The sequence below is a fragment of the Rhineura floridana genome, chromosome 1 (genome assembly GCF_030035675.1).
Source record: "Rhineura floridana isolate rRhiFlo1 chromosome 1, rRhiFlo1.hap2, whole genome shotgun sequence".
In the NCBI taxonomy this organism is placed as follows: domain Eukaryota; kingdom Metazoa; phylum Chordata; class Lepidosauria; order Squamata; family Rhineuridae; genus Rhineura; species Rhineura floridana.
This window is the reverse complement of record NC_084480.1, coordinates 57,245,335-57,265,493: the sequence shown is the minus strand read 5'-3', so window position 1 is coordinate 57,265,493 and position 20,159 is coordinate 57,245,335. Positions and strand designations below refer to the sequence as shown.

The 20,159-nt window shown below is 39.4% G+C and overlaps 1 protein-coding gene across 16 annotated transcripts in view; it reads left to right on the top strand.

Moving 5' to 3' along the window:
* MEF2C (myocyte enhancer factor 2C) overlaps positions 1-20,159 on the top strand; it is a 219,266-nt gene that overhangs the window by 131,089 nt on the left and 68,018 nt on the right. For 13 of the 16 annotated variants that reach the window (XM_061622139.1, XM_061622058.1, XM_061622054.1 and 10 more), the window contains one exon: positions 15,903-16,046. In XM_061622139.1, the coding sequence (XP_061478123.1) occupies positions 15,903-16,046 (144 nt within the window). Of the gene's footprint in view, positions 1-15,902; positions 16,047-16,107; positions 16,246-20,159 lie in introns of all 16 variants that reach the window. The other 3 variants (XM_061622149.1, XM_061622130.1, XM_061622165.1) reach the window with 2 other exon arrangements.

Genomic DNA, 20,159 nt, shown 5'->3' with positions numbered 1-20,159 from the left:
CTTCCATCCCACCCTGCAAGGTTTTTTATTGCCATTGTGGCTTCTTTTTATGTGGTAACTTTGGTTTCCTTTCCTTCTGCTGCAAAGCTGCAGAAAACTGGGATTGGGTGTTATATTACAAGGTTCTTTGATTCCATAAAACAGGAAGAATCATGTCATGGGATATCCCAATGCAATGCTGCCCCTGCTGTAAACATCATGCAAACTCAGTAAGACTAATCACGTATTTTATCTCTCTGGTTTGCTTTTCGGATTCTGTAGGTCATTTGTGCATTAACAAGAGACAACTAGCTTGTAACACAGTGCATATCCAAACAGGTTGTTTGTGGACCCAGAGAATGCTAATGCACAACAGGTAGTTTGCATAGTTCCAAATACTATTTTAGAATCCTGAGGACGATAGCTTTCATCTAAAGAATAAAGTCACCTCCCAACATACACCACAACAGAGTTATATTTCAATACGTGATGGCAGAAATCACCAGTGTAGATTTCAGTGCTACACAACATCGGCACCCTTGCAATAATGTGTGATATTTGAATGATGTTTTTCTAAATTTAAAGACCTATACAATTCCCCAAACATCACTAGAATCCAATTTAAATAGTTGTATATACCAGCATTCCTAGGAAGCTAGCTTATACCATGTCAGTCCATTGGTTCATCTAGCTCATTGTTGTCTTTACCAGTGTTCTTCAGCCTTGGGTTCCCAGACATTATTGGACTACAATTTCCATCATCCCCAGCCAGTCAGGGATTGTAGGAGTTGTAGTGCAACAATATTTGGGTACCCAAAGCTGAAGAACACTGGTCTCCAGGGGTTTAGACAGGACATTTCCAACTCTATCTGGAGACACCAGGGATTACTGAGACTTTCCACATGCAGTGCAGATGCCCTACCGCTGAGCTATTGCCCTGCATATCCACATACAAACTGCAGTGTGAGAATCGGCCCTTCAGCATTTTTATTCTACAGACTAACTCTTTTCACAGAAACAGAATTCAAATATCTTTAAACATGAAACAAGTCTACCAAAAAAAAATGATATGTAGGTTAAAGCATGTAACCTATAAGTTCTTTGTCTCAAGTGACAATTGTGCATGTGTATTTTGTGACAAATATGGGTTGCAGGCCGTTTCCTACATATAATTTCTTTTGGAAGACTTTTGTTTCTGTGAAAAGAGTTAGTCTGTAGATTAAAAATGTTTCAGGGAGTGCTAAGTGCTCTTGACAGGAGGGGGGAACCAAGGAAGGTTGCTAAGAACTGGGAAGCTGAGTGGGAAAGAAGTCGAAGTACTCAGGAAGCTAAAGAATAGAGAAGGAAGCTGGGTGGCTGAAGGAAGGCAGACATTTAGTCTGCTCTGAGAAGGAGGAGTGAGAAGACGGAGACAGAGGGTTATGGAATTGTGTAGAGAAGGAAGAAATATGAAGGAAGAATGGGCCAGTGTGGCATCATGGCCTACTGACAGGGCATGCTGTGTGCTCATATAAGAGATGTGTTTAGAAGTGACATTCTACAACTGTACACAAATTGTTGAGCTGTACACTCATACAGTTATTCACATGCAATGTTCTATGAATGTGCAGTCAGTGTACCTTTATACCAAAAGGTTGAGCTGCATCAGTCAACAAGTGCACACTCTTTCACATGCCCTTGAACATGTGTGTACAGTGTAACGTATGAACAAGCCTACAGATAGGTGGGAACAGATAGTCAAAGGAATAATGGAGGCACCAACCATCCATGTATCATTGCTGATCTCTCTGTCCCTCACAACCAGACAAACAAACATACAGGCAGAGCTTGGAAAAGTTACTTTTTTCACACTGCAACTCCCATCAGCCCAATCCAGTGGTCATGCTTGCTGGGGCTGATGGGAGTTGTAGTTCAAAAAAAGTAACTTTTCCAAGTTCTACATACAGGATTTGTTTTCCCAGCCTGAAATTTGGGCAAAGAGGGAGAAGATCAGAAGTTATTTAAGGTGCTTCAGGCAGTTTAATATTAATGGCAGAATAGTAAAGCGGTTGTCCAGATAAGGCAAGAAGAAAGTAGAGGCTGCTGCAGTTAATGTGTTTGAAAATGAGGTGTGCAGTTGCAGCCTTTGTAGGTCCATACAGAGTTAAGGCAAACCTTAGACATGGATCTTAGAAACAGATTCAAACTTACTCAGCTGTGGGCTCCCTAGGTATCTTAGCCATTTATTAATGTTTATAAATGTTATTTAATAACGTTTATTATTAAATTATCAGCCCTAGTTTCCCTTTTGTTAAACAAAAGTGTATCTGCAGATACTTAAGACTGTATGCAGTGCCTTCAGTAGATTGTGTAACATTACATAGGAAGCTGCCTTATACTGAGTCAGATCATGGGTCCATCAAGCTCCGTATTGTCTACACTGATTGGCAGCTGCTCTCCAGGGTTTCAGGCAGGAGTCTCTCCTAGCCCTACCTGGAGATTCCAGGGATTGACATTGTTAGCCTTAACAACAACAACCCCATATTTTCATCAAAATGGCAGCCATCTTTTGGTTAATGTCACTGAAACAACAGCTTCCATCAGGACCAACTAGTACTTACAATGTTGTGTATGGGCTTGCAAGTTACATCGAACACTTTCTCAGTTCAAGGGGGGGGAAAACACTTATTTTCTTGAAGCTTCATTTAAGGATTTAAAATGTGTTTCTCTATTTCCTTCTCTCCAGATGTCTCCATTTATAGCTTCTAAATGTTGTCAGGTATAAATGGTTTCACCTAATTGTCTTCATTAGCAGAGGCCTTGAACTGTCAGCCCCCCTGCAGATACAAGATTTGACAGTTCTGACTAGAGCCGCAACTTCCTGAACTAGTAGTATGAAGTAAAACTAGCTGAGGTGATGGCAAAGGTCTTACTAGCAGGGCTGTGCAACCTCCCCCCCTTCCCAGAACAACACAAGATGTTGTGTGGCAAAGAATTTCATGTTAATTGGGTATTGCGTTTAATGTATTTTCCAAACCTATATAATTTCATGATGTGATCTAGTATTCTGAGAGAGGAAAAAGACCTGTCTTTATCCATTCATCATTTTATAAAGTTCTATCATGGCTCCGCATAGTCTTCTTTTTTCTAAACTAAAAAGCCTCAAACGCTTTTTAGCATTCTTTCATAGGAAGGTTGGTCAATCTTTTTTGGTTGTTATTTTCCAGTGCTGTGATATCCTCTTTCACATGGGGCAACAAGAATACCGAATGTGGATACACCACTGAATTTTCATAAAGGCATTATTATTTTCTTCCCTTCCCTTATGCTTTCTAACACTTGTTTTCCTTTTTCACTGTTGAAGCATACTTAGTTGATGTCTTTGGACAATTTGGACAGGAATTTCTAGGACAATTAATGTAGTTTGGAGTTCAGTTCTCAGATGACTGTGTGCTCCTGGGACAGCTCCTTCTCTAGTTAGTTACTTTGCAAGCAGGGCTCCCTATCAGTGCTGATCAGCTGGTCAGCGCAGATAAGGAGCTCTGCAGGGATTGGCTGCTCTAGCGAATTCCCTTTGAGGAGGTCCCTATTGCAGCCTGGGGAGCTGGCTTTCTCAATTTCGAAGAAGTGGTTTGGATTCAAGCTGCAGATTACAAATGGAATATGTTTTCCTCTGCAGATATCTAAACTGCTTTCTCTACTGAGGGAAAAATACTCGTTTTGGAGTCCAAATGGAGCTTTCCCCCCGTTTTTTCCCTCCAAACAGACTTTAAAGGAGCTCCCTGCAATGCCTAATCAGCAACCTCCTTTGAACTTTGAAAAGTATCAGTCACCTGACATCATTATGACTGAGTGTGGCTGGTCTGAAGCTGGGCCCATCGTTTATTACCCTCAAACAAATCATGAGCAGTAAGCCAAAAACAAACCTTAGTTGCCACTTGTGCTTGTTTGGGGAGAAACAAGCCATGAACCCGGGTTCAGATGTCACAATAGCCAAACTCTAATGGGAACTGTTGGAATGGCACTATTGAAATGATGGGATTTTGGCACAATCAAAATGTATACACGCACAACTTGTGCCTTATTGTCTCTCTCCCTCCCTCCGGTACCTTTTTATGCACTTCCAGTTGATCACAATATTGCACAGCCAGCAATGTGAGGAGTTGCCATCTTGATGTAATCTTGAATAAGTCTTGAAACCTCTTTGACGACAATTTTATGCTGAGCCATTTCTTCTCCCCTGATGGGAACGATTAGCAATCATTTCTTGACCATATTGCTTGTCATTATCGGATTTATGAAAGACCAGAGCCTGCTGATAAGCTCCAAAACTGGCAGAGCGGCATTTCTGTTTGTTCATAGCTATGTAGGAGAACCATTCTGTTGGGAATTTACAGTATATATTTGGATGGGCAACTAGGGCAGGAGAAGTATATCTTCTCTGTTCTATTTGTTTATCTCACTTGCCCACAGATAAATTCCTACAAAGGTTACAGCTGGCTATATCAGTCATACCCTAACCATGGTCATGATGAAAATTTTAAGCAACGCTATGTGACTTAAGAGCAGAGTGTGTGTATTGCCATAACCCTACACATACTTATTTGAAAGAAAGTTCCGCTGAAATTAGTTAGGGTAATTCAAATGTTATATTCCCCCAGAAACTGCCAAATACTACTTCCACTTGGTAACACTCCACATTACTGCTGAAATCTTTGAAGCCACAATTGAATGAATTAATGATTGATTTGATTGCTTTTCTGAAATAACCATCACCAGATCTGTGTGGTTGGGGGTGTTGTGTGACTCTGCATGAAATTAAGCTGAATCAAGTTTATCCTGGAATTCAAATATTTCAGCAAATATCACCACAAAGAACCAATGTTCAACAACCGCCAGAGTGGGAGCTGAACTATTTGAAGCAGACTGTTCTTCCAAAATACATTTTAGGATGTGATTGCCACTGAACAACAAAAGTACCATGTTTCAATAGCAGAGTAAATGTTTTGCTTAATATTTATTATTGCGCTGCAGTCAACATTAATAGATTCTGCTCATTTCACATTTGTAAAGGGCATGGACTAAATTGGACCAATTTAGATTCCAATTTTGAAAGGGCCTGAAGTGACCTTCAGTCTCTGCAATTTTGGGTGCTAGGGAGACAAACCTTTCTTGCCTTCCCCACTCCTTCCCACAAATCTCTTATTTGTGGATCAACAAACTCTAAATTCCAACCTAAGTAAGGGATGCTATAGGTTGTTTAAAAAAAAAATCCCTTCGAGCTCCATAATTCTGAGCATTTTTCTTGGAAATATGCCACAACACATAAACACATAAACCAACATAAAATAGGGCTGACAATAAATTCCAGTTGTACAGTGAAATGTAGGGTGCTCTGTGTGTTACTTGAGGCACATCATCCCATGTTAATTTGAGAATTTTGCATCATTGAGGATGCTGCTTCATACTGTGATCTTAAATCAGTTAATATGGGGTACAGTACTTCTAAATGTGAACGATTTAGCAGCACCCAATAATTGCTGCTTTGCTTTAAGCTGGAAGTGGGATAGCAACTTTCTTCCAGACTTCTACACATTATAGCTAAGTCCTCCTTTCTCCAGCCTTGGATTTTCATTGGGACCATTGTATGGCAAAAATGGTTAAATCCTCCCCCCATTACACTCCTGAACCTGATTGCGCCCTTGCATTGGGGAGGGTGGGGAGAACGGCATTGCTATTTGAAAAGGAAAGGATGAAAGTGATAGAGTTGATCTCTAGAGAGGAGGGGGGCATAGTGGAGGAAGTAGCCTTGCCCAACCTTTCAGTCCTCAGTTGGACCACAATTCCCATCAGCCCCAGCCAGCATGACCAATGGTAAGGAATTTTGGGAACTGTAATCCAGCAACATCTGGGGACCCAAAGATTGGGAAAGGCTGGGCTAGAGCAATCTATATAGACCGTAACCAGCTAGAATAGTAGTGTTATGGGCCATCTATACTCGAGGAAATTGCACAGCTGTTCTACTGAGTTTTTAAAAGTTAGATTTTCTGAACTTGGGTGGGGTGTGTGACAGATCCTGGAACAGGGAAAACATGAGAAGATGTTTTGTGCACAAAGTTATGCAGCTGCTCTATAAAAACTGAGTGAGAAAGTATAGCTATTCCATTGTAAATCTCCAGTGTGGAAGCAGTCATGTATTACTTTCCATTTCCAAATAAGCAGCTTAGAATCACTACATTTGTGTCATTCTCACTAAGTAGATCCAGTTCCCTTTTCTCTTGCTGCTCTTCATATCTTCTCAAATAGCTGCAAAAACTTGAAAACTGACCTGATTCTCGACTGTTTCACAGCTGCTCCTGGAGTTCTCTAAATACCAGCAGTGTAATTGGCCAAAATCTTATTAATTTCACTTGGCTGTTGCTTAACAAAGCTATGAGAAACAGCAGGGGTATTGATTCTGTATTCTATAGGACTTTGTAAGCCAACAGCACTATAACTTATGTTACCTGATCAAAATTCATTGGCACAGATTCTAATAGTACTTTCCCACCTCCCATTTCCCTCTGCATATCCTTGCACCCAAAAACGTCTGGGTTGGAGGACTTCTGGAAATTGTGTGCGATATAGGGGGAGGGCTGCAGATGAAGGGAGGAGTTGTGGAAATTGCCCTCATTACATGAACAGAGGGGTAGCTTAGGATCCAAGCAGTTATCTTTTCACCCCTAAGGCATGGTATAAGGTTTAATGAGTAGACACACTTCATATTTTTAATACGTTTTACTGAATCCATTTGCATCTGGCCACAATATCTTCCTAAAACTAAAGAGATCATTCCCACTCCTCTTCTTTACATTCATCATGGACATTTTTTATTCATGCAGATAAGACCCAAGTGGTGGCAATTAACATTCCTTTAGGGCAGGGGAGGAAAAACCCTTCCTTATCTATAAAATATGAAAGAACAATGTTGAGAGATGGAATCACTGAGAAGTTCTCTGGCTGCATAGTGTGATAAATGTGATTTGGTGTGTGCCCAAAGCCCTGATCTATGTCAGTAGGACTTTGTTGAAATTGCAACACAATATGTGTTGGGCTACACCCAGGTTGCAGTTGTGCAGTTGTGACAAAAGAACTCCTCCCTCTCCCTTGATTGACTGTTTTTCCCCACTGTTGATATCAGCTCAGATATTAACATACAAAGAGCCTTATTCTGAATCAGACAATACATTTAGTCCAGTTATTATCCACTCTAACTGGCAGTGACACTCTGAATCAGGGGTGGGGAACCTGTGATCCTCCTGTATGTTGTTGTACTACAACTCCCATCACCCCTTTTCATGGACCAAGGTCAGCTGGGACTGATGGGAGTCAACCACATCTGGAAGGCACCACATTGGCTGCCCACTCTGGATTGTTGTGGTGATGGTGGTGGTTAAAAACATTTCCTAACTCGTTCCTGAGATATCCCAAGCAGAGTGTAGACACACCTAATATGCATGTGTATATGTACGGTATGTAATATATATTATAAAGCAATGATAGAAATAAACAATTTCAAGAAGAAAGTAGTTTTGTTTGGGAGGAAACTGACCTTTAAATATCCAGAATCTAAACCATCAGGGGTGTAAAGGTAATGACTAGCACTTTGAACTGGGTCTAGAAATGGATTGGAAGGTACTGAAGTTGGTTCAGTAGTATACATACATGTTACCATAAAACCAGCCCTGCTTTTTTCGTTTCATTCATTAAACATGTCAGGAATAAAAACTGTGTGCTTCTGTATACATAGCATGTAGCTTTGCTACCAAGCGTGGACTTTTCCCATGATCCCTGAAGGAGTTTGGTTAAAACAGAAGTACATGGTTGTGTGTGGCTGCAGACTACACCCTTTGCTCTGCCTCACTTCCTTCTCTCCCTCTCATCCTTTTCATAATAGACTTCTAATTGAGAATGATAAATGTTTCAATATGCAGCATTTGGATTTTTGAGTTCATCTCTCTCCTGGGAATTTCTATGAGGAGTAGACCCATTGTAAACCAAAGGAATTCTAATGAGGAGATGAAATGCCTACAGTTGTTAATAGCTGCCTAAAGACAAGGCCTGTGATCTTACACAGAGGTTTTGTTTTCAAGTGAACAGACTCCATCAGATGTATTCATAGCAACAAAAGAGTGTCTAGAATCATTTATGAAGATTAACTCATAGATCCACTGTAACTTTTATGAAAAAGTAAGCAGACAATCAATTGTGATCAGCAGTGACTAGCACATTTCTGAGAAGCTACATGGGCATTAGCAGGCAGGCACATGTAAGAGAGCCCTCATGCCATTTATGTGTGTGGTATTTAGAATACCCATCTCCGATTCAAATCATACAGACACCCACTGCCCCCTCCATCCCCATGGCTCCTACTGTTTATGGGGTTCCAGTTATGCATTGCGTAGTGAAAGGACCAGGAAATGTGATGCTGAGAAGCATCCTTGCTCGATCGAGCATTTGATTTGTTATTTTTTCAGAATTACTGACTTGCATATCTTGTAGAACTGAGTGGCAAGTTTAAACCATAAATGGAAGTTGGAGCTTTCTCGTCGTATGTCAAGGGAATGGGTATTTTGCTGCACTTGCTGATGTCAATTTTGTATTTTTTAAAATGATTTTTATGTTGAAACTGGATCTGTTGTAAAATTAATTTACAGCAAAAAAATTTTCCAAAGGAAAGCTTGCTCCTAATGTCCAGAGATTCAACAGGGGTTTTTTTTTGTTAAAGAATATTTCCACAAAGGGCCAGGTGCTGTCAAAAGTGGGGTTGGTATCTCAGTTGGTGGCATGGTTTTTGCTGAGTCAGCACTGCCTGATCTCTACCTTTAGTGCCATCTCTGGAATCGTAGCCTTCTAGATGAAATGCAAAACCAAAATACTGGTCACTTAGAATTCCACAGCCTGTTATACAAGAGTGACTGTATTACTTCCAAAGTCTAAGGGAGAAGAAAGTCTGCCTCTAGTAATTATATTTTGTCGTTCAGTTTCTGCTGGCTGCATCACACATCATTTCCTGCCCTAAAAATAGTTCCTGGCAAAGGATAATTCTGATGTTTCCACCCTCGATGTGGCCACAGCTTGAGGGAGGGGAAGCTCAGAAACATGGAAAGGTATTTTAGATATATTCATACAAAATAAAATACATATTTATTGAAAGCAGCTTTAATTCTTATTTTAATAAAAAATGGGATATAAATAATAAAGTAAAGCAAACAGTGAAATCTTTATTGTAAACATATGGCAAACATATATTTTTAGGCGTGCATGCACCAGACTTGTTCTTCAAGTATATAAAAAGGTAAAATGTGACTGAGACAGACCTGTGCTTGCAAATGTGTGTCATACAGGTGCACTCATTTGGGATCCAGGATTGGCTGTGGCTTCCTGATGAGTGTATGTTTGGGACCAAACTAGGTAAGAGGTGGTGCATATGCATATATTTTCATGTGTCTGCCCCATTTGCATGTAAAGCATAGGGGTGGAGGATCTTACTTTAACGATACAAGGACAGAATAGTGCTAAATTTCACCCACTCCACCATCTTACTCCCCTCCCCCTTTAGCTCATTGTTCCAGCCACTTTTCTTCATTCCCAGATCACTTCAGGTGCTGGTGCCAGGAAGATAGGGGGAAAGTCACCAACTGCAGGGAGACAAGGCATGGGAGGAGATAAGGGTCCAGTGCCTCTCTCCTTTATGCTCCTTTTAGTGTGATAAGGTGTGTGTGTGAGGGGGGAACTATACATTGTTAGTCATATGGATTCACCTTGAGCACAGGGTTTTTCTTTTCACAAATAGCCACTGTGGGGATCCCTGATCTGATTCAGTACCCTGGCATGCAGGGGTGGTAATGTTTAGGAGGCCTTTAATCCTTTGCACCACACTGTAGTCCTCATCCAGAGCAGGGCCCACAAACTATTTGCATTTCGAGGGAAGGGCAGAAAAGTTCCCACTAAAGCTAAGAAGGACCTCTTTGGATTTAGGTTCACTTTTTTCATGCAGTATTCTAGAGCATGGTGTAAAACAAACCTTTCTGGTGCGTGGAAAATAACTTCCACACATAGAAGGACATTTTCACATCCAACTCCAAAATGTAAGATATCAATTCACTAATAGGCAAAAAAAACCCTTGCGGTTTAAGAATGTACCTATAGCCAACAGATAACTCTATCAAATTTTAAAAAGCGGGGAAATTGGGCAGCTATATCAGAGATATTGTACTGCTCTTCAAATTTGTAAAACTGAAAACACAATTTGGGTTTCTCTTTCACAGTCCAATCCACTTCCTGTGTAGCTTGGAAGAAGTTGGTAACATTTAATTTTCTTAAATTAATTGAAAATCAGCCATGCATTTTTTTAGTGTTTAAACTGCAGAAGATGAAGGGCAGAGTATGGTGCAAGTTCAGTAATAAGATTATAGATACTCTGTGAACATGGCTGATTTTTAATTAATTTCAACAAATTATGAGAACACTGACAAAAAAATCCAACAGGAGTCTGGATTTTTTTTCTCTTGTTTTACACTTTGAACTCTTGATTCTCTCTGACCGTTTTGTGTATCGCCATGAAAACATAGAGGGTTGTTAAGCAAGCGTTTCTGAGTTCAGGACTATAAATTTTGTAAGATTTTTGTTTTGAAATGTGCTTATGGGAAGCAGCAGAATGGCATGGGGGTATTTTCAATTTAACATGGCAGAATGTGAAAAATCCATGCTGGCTATAGTATAACAGCCACTCTCGTGGCTGTATAATAAATCTTTGACTTACTTTGACTTCTTATATTTATTCTTGTATATTTAGCTTTGGCCCTTTGGTGAGTTGCAATGTGTTGCTGAATGTATGTTGCTTTTGATTTTACGGTTTTATGCCTTATTTTGCATTTAATTTTTTTTATATCTATTTATTGTAAGTTGCCCAGATAACTTTATATTATGGGGTGGCATATAAATATAATTAATAAATAAATATCTACAAAATGCTTCTGTGCGCCTGCTTGTCCACTTTCCCTTCCTGTAAAAAGTTAGGCTGATGAGTTGCTTTAAAACAAGACAATATCTTTCTCCAAATCAGCACAATCATATTTTTAAAACTGCAGTTTGGGGAGACGGGGCGACTGAACATGGATCTGAGGACATTTTAAACTGTTTGAGAGCTGTTGTGGAAAAGAAGACTGTGTTAGAAAAAAACCCCATGAATATGATGTTCTTAAACACTTAACACAGTGAAGAGCTGAAAATTGTGACAACATTGCAAGTACAAAAAGCAGACTGCTGAAATCCACAGAGATTAGCAGCCCCAGTCTGCAGAGACACAACTGAGAAAAGCCATCTATGGCCATGTTGCAGCAGAAGCAACAACGATTGGCTGCTGTCATTTGGTCTTTGCCAGAATAGACAACAGGTGCAGAGTCGCTGACAGGTGTGGATATCTAGGATAAGTAAAATTGCTGATGCCTAGTGATGTAGCCTTATGTCAGATTGTAAACTGCTGAGCTCTCACGAAACAAGGAGCCAACTTGCATGTTTTCAGATCAGTTGATGTGCACTCATTCACTCCCTCCCCACAGCGGCTCTTGATGAATGCCTAGATGACTAAACTCAAGCCCTGGCAGTACCCCAGGCTGTTGGTGTGTTTGGGGCATCACACACCAGAAATGTATCCTGTATAAATCTCTTGAGATTAATAGAGATTAATAGTCTGCGTCTGTGTTAGAATTGCTTAATATGTTTTTTAATAATGTTTTTAACCCTTTTTTAAAGTTTTTTTTATGTTTTTAACACTATTTAGTTTTAATGTATTTTAAGATCTGTTTCTGTGATGTTTTAAAGTGTTTTTAGCGCTTTGTTTGCTGCCCTGGGCTCCTGCTGGGAGGAAGGCCGGGATACAAATTAAATAATAAATAAATAAATAAATAAATAGTAGAGGAGTTCTATATCTCCCATTCAGTTCAATGGGATTTACACAAAAGAAGTTCTTATCCTAAGAAATTGTGCCCAGTGAATGTTGTCATCATCATTTTTCTCAACTGGAATTCTGCTTAATAATTATAAGTTAGGTTTCAGTTGTGTGTAAAGTGTACTTTTCCAGTTTGTTGATGTTCAAATTAAGTCTGAAGACTGAAAGAGCATGTTACTTAAGGGCTTTAATGAACATCCTAGAATTTGTAGTCAGTAGGATAACAATTTAGAGATGTAAGCACAGATATAAGGTTGTATCCAACAAAGTCACTGTGCAAGCAGAATGACTTTTCCTCATTCTCCTCCCTCCACAACGCCCCCCCCAATCTGTTCTTGGGTTCCACCAACCATCCGGAGCACATTTGGGGACTGCAGGGAGCACACAGGGAGAGGAGAGGAAGTTCCACTGTTCAAGCAGAAGTCATTCTGCTCAAGCAATGACTTTATTGGATTCAACCCCTAGACTAAGGATCAATGACTGGAGCCAAATCTGGTCACTTGATTGGTACAACCTGGCCCTTTAGTAGCCAGGCCAGAAATGAAGCATTAGTGGCCATGGCGATGGGCCTTGCTGGTAGATAATTTGCTGATAGATGACATGCAAGAAATGCAAAAAAGAAGACACACCAAAAAATGTTTTTCTAATTGCAGCTTGCAATACGTTAATATTGAATGAACAGGTCATCACATTGGCTGTGTTGTGCTTAGTTAAATAATTAAGCATTGATACTGAATGTTGAGCGTAGATCTTGCTACTTGGATTGCATTGAACTGTCAACTGTTTTTTCAAATGAAATCCTAAAAGTTTAAAGTTCTTTAACAAATTACGTCATAAAATGCATACTTTTTAAACAGTGTTTTGAATAAGAGTTACTGGTCAGAAATTCTATCTAACAACTTTATTGAACTTTCTACATTGCCAAATACAGTGGCAGTCTCTGTACTCACAGTAGAGGTGGATTGGGAATATACTGCACAGATTTCTGCCTCCTTGAGTTACTTGAGACATAAATCTTCCTAATGGGAGCAAGGAGCGTAAGACCTGGCTGGCCTTCAGTGACAGAGAAAGGCATTTCAGATAATCAGCAAGAAGCAGCGACCAATGGAAATAGGCTTCACACCAGCACTCGAGGGTTCATTCCCATTCTACCCACTGTGTCATAAGGAAGGATTTTTAGAAGAGTGACACTTTGAGCCCTCGTGCTTTTGTTGTGTTGATTATCCTGACTCCCAAAATCTGAAAAGAAGAGGCCATTAGATTACTATTCACCTGTTTGGGTTCAAACGAAATGCACCAAATTCAAAATGAGCAATCCAAGACTTACAGTGTGATTACTTGTAAGGTTCCCACTGTGTTTAATAGGACTTACTTCCAAGTAAGGATCCATAAGACTGAAACCTCACTTTGACAATAAAAATTAAGGCTTTCAAAGAAAGTTATCATAAACAAAACAGATTTTATTTTATTTTATTAAATTTACATCCCACCCTTCCTCCCAAAGGACCCCAGGGCAGCAAACATATCTGTGTTAAAAATACAATTAAAAACAAAATAAATATATATTTTAAAACATTTAAAATCTGCTTAAAAACTCTAAAAAAAGAATGAAACGCGATAAAACATGTAACCAATCATATGTCTGAATAGGCCCACCAAAACAGAAATGTTTTTAGTAGATTCTAAATGAATGCTATGAATAGACATTTATATGCAAATTAAAAAGAGAGAATTTTAAAATGCAGGTAAGAATTAAGAGTTTGAGGCTAACCGGAAAAAAAATAGCACCTTGATCTTCAGTTGGTGACACAAGAAGACAAGGAGCAAGCATTAGCAGCTTAATCTGTTTGCTTCCTTCTGCAGAAAGCCATGCAAGGGGCCACAGTAGTAATAATCCAATCCACCCATTCTGTTAGCACGAGGATTTATGCTTGTGCAGTGGAACTTTCCCTTGCATCCTCCCCAATTATGCTCTGGAGATGAGTGTCAAGAATGTTCTAAGGGTTAAGGAACCCCCAGAAATGATTTGGAGGGTGCGGGGGAAGGGGGGAAATTCCATTGTGCAAGTAATAATACTTGTGCTGATGGAACAGTTTCTTAGCTCTACAATATACAGTACGCTATATAATACAACCCAACATCCCTAGCAGTTTTTGGAACTTCATTTGTGGTGTTGCCATCAGTCCCAGTTCCAACAAAGAATGAATTTCAATAGTCCTAAGCATGCTCTACACTTTATTGAATTGTTGGTATCCCAAATAAGGTAACCTGCCCAGCCCAAGACATCAGTGTGGCTGGCATACCTATGACCCTCTTAAAAAAAATAAAATTATTTATTAATAATTATTTTTTCACATTTGTCCAACTCTTCTCTTGTTTCATTTTATCCCCACTGTGGTACCTGGCTAAGAGATGACATACCAAGGTGAATTTACTAATGGTTGACCTGGTTTTCCTAAAATCCACATTGGCCTTTAGCTGCTACACCACACTGCCTTCTTCAGTCCTTCTTTAAGTCATATAAAAAGACCCAGTGTAATAGAGTTTTGAACTAGGACAGGAGAAATCCAGGCTCAATCCACACACTATTATGAAGCTCACTGGGTGATCCTGGGCCAATTGCTACCTTTTACCCTAAATTTCTCCACAGGGTTGTGTGAGGATAAAAAGGGAGGGGAGGGGAGGAGAGAACCATGTATACCATCTTGAGCTCCTTAGAGGAAAGATAGTGATGGCACCCTGGCTTTAAAACATTCTCCACAGGGCAGCCCACATGGTACCAGTGTTGTGATTCTTTTGGCGCCTGCTATTGGAGATCGCTGATTCATAGGGTCGCCATAAGTTGTAATCGAAGGCATATAACAACAAAAATTGCTTTATTATTTAATTTATTATTTATTAAATTTACATTCAGCCCTTCCTCTCAAAAGTATTAATCAATTAATAGATTAATACAGTCGGTTGTATTAATAGTTTGTACGCCAACCTGAAATCCTAAAAAGGATGAAGAAAGAAAGAAAGAAAGAAAGAAAGAAAGAAAGGCTATCCTCTCCCAATGCACCCTATGACTAAGATCTTAGTAAGAGAAGAGTATATAATAAGTTGTGTATATGTAAAGTCAGATGCAGGTATGTTGAGCTGCTCAGGTTCTTTACATAACTCACCTTTGACTCATAAGTAGTAATATCAATTTTCTGTTGAATGTAGAGGTTTTATCCAGAACAAAGTAAGGATCTGGGTCCAGGAGTTCCATCCATTTTGAAACTCATTCAGACAATGTGTTCCTTATTAGGCATAATTCATAATGGGTTTTTTTTTTTAAGTAAGTTTTAAATGCCTCTTCTTGGGCTTAAGAATGAGAGTATCTCAGTGACTTGAAATAGTAACCTGGGCAGTGTTCACTTAACTGGGCAGAGTATCCTGACTTAACTTCCTCATTTTAGTCATGTTCCTGGAATTTAGCAAGAGAGACGATGTCTGCTGATTGACACAAAAGACATTCCAGGCTTAAGGTTGTACTACCTTGAAAACTGTTGGTTGTTGTTTCTGGGATCGTCATTCCACTCACAAAGAATTGCTAGCAGCTCCCTATGTGATTTAATGCATTACCCTGTCTAAGTGCTAAACAAAGATGTGAATGCTGAAATTTTTAACCTGCTGATGTTTCTGTTACAGGGAAAATCATAGATGATAGCACAGACATTTTATTAGATTGTGTACTCTCTCCATTTATCGACTGACTCTAGATTCAGAAGAGGTCACAGTGGTTTCTCTCTTTGCTGCTGGTAACAAGAGCTGTAGTTTGTTTACCTAATGCATTTCTCTCCTCTTTCTCCCCCTAATGTAAAATGTAACAGCTTTCAACCACCAGGCAGCCTGAACTATGGTAAAGGCCCTGGATCTCTCTCGCAGCCTATGTCAAGGCTTGAACTTTCCAAATTATGTATTTCAGACATTGAGAAAGAAAGGACTTAATGGCTGTGACAGTCCAGACCCCGATGCAGATGATTCAGTAGGTCACAGCCCTGAGTCTGAAGACAAGTACAGGAAAATTAATGAAGATATTGATCTAATGATCAGCAGGCAAAGATTATGTGTAAGTACTCTGAACTCCCTTTCATTTTTTTTACTTTCTGATATTTCTCTGAACCTGGCAGGCATTGAACAAGAAAGAAAACAAAGGCTGTGAAAGCCCCGATCCTGACTCCTCTTATGCCCTCACCCCACGCACTGAAGAAAAATACAAAAAAATTAATGAAGAATTTGATAATATGATCAAGAGCCATAAAATTCCTGTAAGTACCAAAGGTTAGATGGCTGTCTGCTGGTAACTGCTGCAGTAACACATCCTAACCCTTTCAGTTCTGGTTTCTTATGAAAAAGCATATTCAGCGAGGAACACATTTTGATAGCTCCCACTTAACACCAAATTGCATGTAGGACATACCGCACCAATACATATTTTGCTGCAGAGGTGTGTGAAGTTCCTGCGTTTGACAAACCAAAGGCAAAACCTAAAGAAGGAAGTTTAAAAATATACGTTATGTACAGTGGATTTTCACCACACTAGCTGCCCCAAAATGTATTTAGAGGACATCTGGAAACCTTGCTGTGGACAGGTTAACATACTCACAGGCAGCATTCTGTGAGTCTAAAGGAAATAAAAAGAATGACTTTGAGTTGAAATTTATCGTCATACTGTAAATTAAAGAACATGAGTCCTGCTACCACTATTATTAAAACTATGCTCTAAATTCAGTTACCACACTGAAGGGTTATGTAGCTAATTGCTAGTTGCAGGAAAACAGACTGCATGAGAGCCTAATGGTAGCATTCAGTCACGTTGGCGTGTTGGAGATGGTTTTACAGCTTTATCAGAAGATTTGCTTTGACCCCATCAGCATTCCTCTTAACGCTTTAACAAGCGCTAAATTTTGTTTTAACCAAGACAGAATTTCTAACAGTCATATGCCTTGTCAGATACTTAAAAAGAAATAACTCTGCATGTAGCACCTTTGTTTGCATAGACATAAAGGGAGAAACCTCACATGAATACTATACGTATTACATAAGTACAATTAAGTACTATTTGCGTGTGCTATATTTGGTAATATATTTCAGAAGGACACTTGTGTTATAGAGAAAGCAACAAAGATCACTGTGGCACTTAAAAGACTTTAACAAGTGTATTGTGTTATAAGCATGGATTAGACTGTGCTCTGTGAAATCTTATATCATAAGAAAAGTGTTAGATTTTTAGATGTCACAGGGCTTTCTGTTAAATTCTGTAGTGTTGTGCTTTTGGTATTAATTTAGGAGGGAGTTCAATTTTGAAGTTCCTTAAGTGATTTAATTCTGATGAAGTGGCAGTTTTTTAAAAGAGGAAGCTTAGAAAAAGTTTACATGTGATAGCAAACTGCAGGTGGGGTGTGTGTGTAAAAACCTGGGTTCATTACCTCTTTCATGTTAGACAGTTACCTAACAGTGGGGACCAAGCCTGCAGGGAGAGGCCTGTGTCAAGTTTATTTATTTATTATTTGAAATATATTCCACCCTTCCTCCCAGCAGGAACCCAGTTACTACGGCTTTCACTTAAACCAAATCTGTAAATTGCTCCTTAAAGCTTGCAGGCTATACTAATTTAATACTGATCAGGGTCAAAAAAACCAGCATAACTATAGCTTTAAAAACAACCATAAAATCTAAAGATCAGTATAGGCATAGTAGGAGGTTGAGTTGACATAATTCCAATTGTGCCTTTTTGGATAGTGCTGCAACACATGAATCTGTGTGGACAGAAATGTAGCATTCAGTCCTGACTTGGGCATCATTCTTGCTGCATGTAGACTGGGCTACTTTGTCCATCTGCACTCTGTTGCCTTGCCTTTCCTCCAGCTGCTTTGTCCCTGTGCAGATGAGTGAAGTATTCCTGTTTTGTTTCTTGCACAGTTGCATTAATCTACAGCATGAATGTGTTGTAGTTGTGCCGTTTGAGTTTTGGTAGGATTTCTCAAGGTATCTTATTCAAACAAACAAAAAATAATAATCTAGGACAAACACAAGCAATGCCACAAACTGTGTTATTTGAGCTTAGCCATAAGACATTTATTTATTTATTTGTTACATTTATATACCGCCCCATAGCCAAAGCACTCTGGGCAGTTTACAGCAATTAAAAACATTAAAAACAAATAATACAAATTTTAAAACACAAAAACAATTTAAAAACACAATTAAAAAAATGTTAAAACAATTTAAGAACACATGCTAAAAATGCCTGGGAGAAGAGGAAAGTCTTGACCTTTATGGATAAAAATGTGGGTCAGATTCCAGATCACTTTAGGTGATGAAGATAAGCATAGGGGAAACAATGGGCCAGAGCCACTCCATAATAACAAGAGGTAACTTTCCATCTAGTTATGTCCTTCAGTCTGTTTTGCCAAATTTAAGCAAGCCTCTTGCTCTGACAGTGCATGCACAAGTGATCTGGGACATTTGATTGTCCTTCCAGAAGTGAACAGACAGTCATTTTGCACAAACAAATTGAACACTAGGAGGCACAAATATCCATATACACAATATGTTGAGCCACTTGTGAATGCACAGTCTGTTATATATGCAAGAGCTGACATCCAGATGGGAGACATTTGCTCTTCAGAATTTCTGCCACAATTTAATCTTTTTAGACTGTTTGTACTCATTCCTAGGGGAGCAAATCTTTCATGTACGTTAAAGAACATTTGACTGAATTGATCTGGCCTTTGTAGTAAAAGTCATGCTTTCACAAACTTTTGGAAAACTTAACATTTTACCCAAGAGACCAGAAGAGCTGCAAATTGGACCAAAGTTCCTTTTAGAGCACTTTTTCCTGAAATGCTTAACATGTGTATTCAGTTTTTAATTGAATGCATGCGCACTTGTATTTCCCTTTCCACTCACGCTCTTCTCACTTGCCTAATTCCATATGTTGGAAGGAGAGCTTTGAAGTTGCCACTGTGATTTAACAGCGAGGTAATGGAATAGCTATAGCATTTATTGACTCAATGGTCTTGTGAAACTTCCAGCCCTTCTTTCTTCGCCAGGTGGAAATCTTGCCACTGCAGACCTTCCTTCTTTCATTGCTTCAGTGTGATAGGGGAACTAAAAGATAATCTCTGTTCAAATGGGATCCCAGTAAGGTATCCAGATTTAAGAAAGAACCGAGTTCCTGGATAGGGTTTCAGCAGGTGCATCTTCTCGTATAATGAGCTGTCCTGCTGGATCAGACCAAATGTCCATCTAAGTTTAGCATCCTGTTTCCTCACTGTGGCCAGCCAGATGCTTCTGGCAATGAGGACAATAATTCTCTCCTGCTGTTGCATTCTGTCTCTGAACATGGAAGTTCTATATAGCCATCATGAACCTGTTCAATCCCCTTTTAACACTATCTAACCTATGTGTCCGATGCCCACATTTTATGCCAGCAGATTCCAGCAATTAATTGCACAAAGTGTAAAGAAATATTTTCTTTTGGATGTCCTAAATGTACTGCCGGTCACTGATAATAGTGTAGTGGTAGGAGAAGCTGAACCTCTTTGTATTCCACCTTTGATACTGATATTATAGTCAGAGCCCTTCCAGACTATGTCTAGCCCATGGGTTACTAATGTGGCACCTGCAGGGGCACCTGTGCCTTCAGAGACCTTTCCTGGCACCTTCAGGTCCTCTCTGGTGAAAGAAGTGTTCTTTAACCGATATAAGGCTTTTTAAAAAGCCTAATTGCAGTGTGTGTGTGTGATTTGGGGTGGGCTACTGCTGGGATAAAGTTGCAGTGCACATATGGTGCCCACCACAGTTTCACTGGTTTGACAATGTTCCCACAGGCCCAAAAAGATTGACGACCCTACAGTCTAGCCTGGATTCCACATCAGCATTTTCACAGTCCAGGACCCAAGTCTAATGATCTCCCTGTGTAAAGACATTTGTCCTCTGATATCTGTGAAATTACGTTTCTCAGCATATTGAGAATAATAATAAGAGCAGCAGAAGCAACAAAAACAGCAGTAGTCATTTAAAAAAAAATCAGACATCCATTCCTGGCAGTATACTTCTCTAATTTAAATTATATATATATTTATGATTGGACTAAATAGAAGTAACTAGCACCACCTCCAGGGTAGAGGTGGTAAAAAGTTTATTTACTTAGTACATTTTGTCCCCCTTTAAGAAA